A 5092-nucleotide genomic window follows, 5' to 3' on the forward strand; every position below is an offset into this window, starting at 1 on the left:
AGGCAACAGTGCTACCAACTGCGCCACCTTGCAGTCACCCATGACATCATATTAATTATAATAGTAACAATGTTCACTGTCAGACCGCAACTCCCAGAATGCTCTCTGCTCAGCAACCAGGAAGTGACGCCTCCTCTGGTCTCTGCAGCACAAAACAGAGTCCACCTGGTGGAACAACCAGGTACTGCAGAGTCTCACACACACACTCTCTACAAATACACACACACACACACAGACACTCTACAGACAGACCAACAGACTGACTCAGTGACCTGACGTACTATATGTGTGTTAGCATGCAGCTAACCTGCTAACCCGTCCTATATTTCCCATGAGGCTTTGCAGCGTGTTGCCATGACCACAGGCAGTAAAACACACTGCAGCTTAACTACACAACAGACACACAACGACCAGCATCACTGTAGCTGCTGGCTGTTGTCTGGACTCACCTTTCGGGCTTTCTTTACTCATGAGCCTCCCAGCTGCTGTTACTTTGTGTTTCTAACAACCACCAGCAGGTGACGTGGATCTCACTGATGAGCACCTGAGAGGCCTCGACCAATCAGAGGCGACGCTTCACACCAGCAGGTTTCTTCGGCATCAGGAAACAGGGCTCATGTCTGTGTGAGGCTTTTCCGCCTCTTTTGTTCTTGACTTTTGTCAGAATCAAGTGGAAACACAACAGTCTGCAGCTTTTTGTAAAATTCCTCTTTATTGTTTCATCGTCATGGCTGTCTTTATAAAAGCTGGTATGTACATCGTCACTATTTACAGGATGTTACAGGATTCAGAGCCTCTCACCTGCTCAGCTTCACCTCTGCTGCCTCAGATGCACCTGTTGCCGTGGAAACATCACCCAGACCTCTGCTATTGGCTGGAGGTGTTGCCTGGCAACAGCAGCTTATTGGATTAATATCTGCTAAAAGGAGTTGTTTAAATTATTTATCTTTTTTTAAATATTTCATAAGCTGAGGAAAACATGTGGAGTGACCTTCGTGTGAGGAATCAAAGATCTTCTACGACTGGGCAAAAAAGTATTTCTAAAAAATGATGTTTTTCTCCACTTCAATGCCAGAAAGTGTCACCGTGACGACATGTTTCGGATGTAAGCAGGATTCACTGTCTTCTGTGTTTCTTTGACTTCAGCTCAGCTGGAGCAAAGAAAATGAAGAAAAGCTACAGAAACATGACGGCATGAAGCTTCCGCTGTCCTCCACCTTCATGTCACGTAAGAACAAAACCAACACTTTACAAACTAGAGTGAAGGAATGTTTTGTAATTTATATATAAATATACATTATAATTATAGTAATTCTATATGAACCATCCATCAGTCGGCACAATCAACCAAACTGTGAGTTTACATTCAGCAGCGTCAGTGTTTCAAATAAAATCCCAGATCACTGATTTAAACTCGACTGATTTGGTGTTCGGAGAAACCACAAAGCAGCAGATGCAAACCTCCCACCTGTTGGTTTAACTTCCCCCCAGAAAAACGTCACAAAGCATCCGGACTTCAGGCCTCGCTCACACGAACACCGATACGTCACACAACAATCGATCCATCTCGACCTTCAGGTCTCTAATCCACACAAACAGCCTTCAGGTCAATAAAACTGAGATTTTGTTCCTTTTTAAGTGCAAATTAAAAAAAGAAAAACTGGGACCTCAATCTGTACATTCACACTGTGTCACTGTGTAACGCACCTGAAACACCTGCAGATGGGATCCACACCTGCACATCTGCCCACCAGCTTCTACAAACATTTACAAGTTGGTGCAACAAAACTAAACCTGCCGCTGAGTTTGAATGATCGCAGAAGAAGGGAAAGAAGTTCAGGTGAAAGAGAAGTCGGCTCAATATTTAGTTTAGTTCAGACGTCATCAGAGAATGAAACGACGAGGAACCCGACAGACGAACAGCCGTGTGGAGGATGAAACATCGAAACCTGAACTTTAGCTCTGCAGCAGCACCGACGGCGGTTCTGAGCAGAAACAGTTCCTGGACTCTGCCTTTTAACTTTGTAGATGACAGAGTTTAGTTTGTTTCTTCTTCTGGGTTTGTTAGTCTTCTTCTCCTCTGTTTATTGCAGTTGATGCAGCCTACAGCGCCACCTTCTGACCACACAACACAACCGAATCCATGTGATAGAGACAAGTTTCACAGTTTCTTTTGGGGTTTTTTTTATGTTCTTTCCAACAGTTTGCGATCAATGGTGTCATTTTGGTGCTTTTTAAAGATGAGATGCTTTTCAAACCCACTGACAGCTTTTGTGTTTCATGATCACATGTTCAGTGACGGTTTCTGTTCCACCTTTAATAAAACGTTTTGCTTTTAATCTCACCTTTGGCAACGTTGACTCACGATTTCCAAATGAAAGTGCAAATGATTCAAACAGAACCTGAAGCAGTTTGCAGAGATTCTGTTTCTGCTGTTAAAATCAGCTGAACTCGGCTGCAGGTGTGAGGCTCTGCTACATTTCTATCCTCCCTCATTGCACGAAGGGAAAACAAAGCTTTGATTCCCAGATTTCAGGAGTGTTTGCACCACCGCCAGGTCCAGCCGTGAGGTTCTGAGCAAAAGAGATGACGCAGATGAGCTGCAAACTGTCGAACTGAGAAGAAAGTGGAACCATCTGCAGCAGCACTCGTCTCTGTTGCCTCTAAAAGCTGCATGAGTGTCTTCAGACGTCAGGATTCGGTAGATCTGGTGATCAAACAGCGCCGTCGGCCTCCTGGTTGGTTCAGCAGCAGGAAAAGCCTCCTCAGTCCTACATTCAGCAACACATCTTCTGACGGAGACCAGTGCGTCGCCATAGAAACCATCCCAGCTTTGGTCAGAGCTTCAGACACTCGTCCATCACGTTTTTATTCTGTCCATCTACCAGCCAATCAGCAGGCTCTTCACATCCACAGCAGTCGTGACTTTGGTCATCAGCAGCTTCTCCTTTTCGACCTTCTCAGTCCGTCTCCTTCTTCTTGTCATCCACATCGAAGTCCAGCACCAGCAGCTTGGTCTCCTCAGTGCCGTTCCTGCTGCCAGCGGCGCACACCAGCCGAGTGTCGGACGCTCGGATTCGCCACACCACGCCACCTGGGGGGAGCCAAAGACGTGTGATTGGTTCAGGTGAGTATCAGGTAAAAACAGAACTGGTAAACTTTCTGCAGCTCCTGATGCATACATGGTGCCATTGTAGTGACGACACGCCCGTCACACCTAAACCAGACCCTAAAAATAAAAGCATAAATCTGTGAATGTGCAGAATATTTGCTCTTGACGTTGGTACTGAAGGATCCAGACTGTTCCTGAACAGAAGTCAGCTCTGTGAGTGTGTTTCTATGCTGATGACTCCACCTTGTATCACCAGACGGTTCAACAGTTGGAAACATCCACCAGCCTGTCCTCTCACCTGATCCCCGGCTCTGCAGCGCCACCACGTCCCTCAGCCAGGCTCCGGTCTGCAGGTCCCACAGTTTGACCGTCCCGTCGTCAGAGCTGGACAGAACCAGACCTCTACAGAACTGCAGGCAGGTCACGGCCGACTGGTGTTTGTTGGGTCCTGAAAGAAACACAAGACGACGGCGTGAGCAGCCAACACTGGAGTTCTGAATGATGTGAATCGGTGCAGCAACACTTTGATTTAGGTTCTGGGTGTAAGTTGTGGCTGTGCTTGGATCTGGACTGGGTGATCCAGCAACACTGAGCTCCCAGGACAAGCACATCTCCGATGCTGGTTCTGTTACTAGTTCCGGACTGAAATATCTGAAACTACTGCCCAGTTTATATGAATTTTGTAGCAAATGCTCTCAAAGTTACCACAAAGAGACACAAACTAGTCAAAATAGGATAAAAACAACCATAGAAAGATGCAAAATAACACAATGAAACCAAACATCCTAAATGTAACACGAGACAAACGAAAAAATCTAGAGACATGAAAGAGAGACAGAGTTCATAACAGGACATGAAATGAGGAAAAATGGACAGAAAAGACCACAAAGAGACAAAACAGCAACAAAGAGATGAAAGATGACAAAAAAATTAGACAAAACGCCCGAGAGAAAGGACAGTGAACAACCACAACCGGGGAAGAACAACCGCAAAACCACCACAATGGGACAAAACCAACGAAAACATGACACAATGACAACAAAGTGACAAAATGAGTAAGACATAGAAGACACTACATGCTCCACGATACTTCGTTTCGTTTATGAGGATCCCCATTAGCACCAGCATTAGCACTGGCTGTTCTTCCTGGGGTCCACACACACATGCACAATCACACTTATACACACAACAACAACAAACAAAACAAACATAGCAACTCATTACAAAACTCTTTACAAAATAAGGAAGAGAAACAAATTGTCATCCAGGACACTATACATACAGAATTATAAATCCATCATTATTAATCTAACTCATAATTCTTCATCGTAGACACACAATCAGAATGACCTTACACAACATCTTCATCCATCCTGTTCTTCAACCAATTGAATCCAAGAAAATAGGGCAAATTACATTTTACATTCTTAGCTCTCACCAGCATTACATTTTATTTTGAAACACCACTTTACTGTCTACACCTTCTCAAAAACTTGTAAATATTGTTTCAACAAAATGTTGAACCGATCTCTAGTATCCTGTTGCACTAAATATAGTGAAAATAGGTTTTATCATGTCAAGAACACAGCCAGAGTCCGCCCGTTTCTCTCTCAGGCCAGCAGGAGGTGCTAATGCATGCTTTTATCTCCTGCCGGTTAGATTATTGTAATGCCCTGCTCTCTGGTCTTCCCAAAAAGAATATTTTAAATCTACAATTATTACAAAACTCAGCCGCTCGCGTGCTGACGAGGACCAGAGGGCGGGATCACATTACACCTGTTTTAAGGTCGCTGCATTGGCTCCCCGTCCGCTTCAGGATCCATTTTAAGGTTCTTTTATTGGTTTATAAGTGTCTTAAAGGCCTCGCGCCCAGTTATTTATCTGACCTGCTTTTACCGTATCGACCCTCGTGGATCCTGAGGTCCTCCGGCAGCAGCCTTTTATCCAGACCAGTAGCCAGAACCAGAACCCACGGTGAGG

General features: G+C 44.9%; 1 protein-coding gene across 1 annotated transcript in view; it reads right to left on the minus strand.

The window, feature by feature from the left end:
• Window positions 1-693: 693 nt before the first annotated feature.
• LOC103373338 (F-box/WD repeat-containing protein 7-like) overlaps window positions 694-5092 on the minus strand; it is a 27368-nt gene continuing 22969 nt past the window's right edge. Inside the window, exons 9-10 of the mRNA XM_008303201.1 lie at window positions 3411-3560; window positions 694-3094 (exon numbers count right to left, since the gene is read on the minus strand). Coding sequence (XP_008301423.1) covers window positions 2961-3094; window positions 3411-3560 — 284 coding nt within the window. The 3' untranslated portion in view covers window positions 694-2960. The remainder of the gene's footprint in view (window positions 3095-3410; window positions 3561-5092) is intronic.

Source organism: Stegastes partitus, unplaced genomic scaffold, assembly GCF_000690725.1.
Source record: "Stegastes partitus isolate 25-593 unplaced genomic scaffold, Stegastes_partitus-1.0.2 Scaffold1956, whole genome shotgun sequence".
In the NCBI taxonomy this organism is placed as follows: Eukaryota; Metazoa; Chordata; class Actinopteri; family Pomacentridae; genus Stegastes; species Stegastes partitus.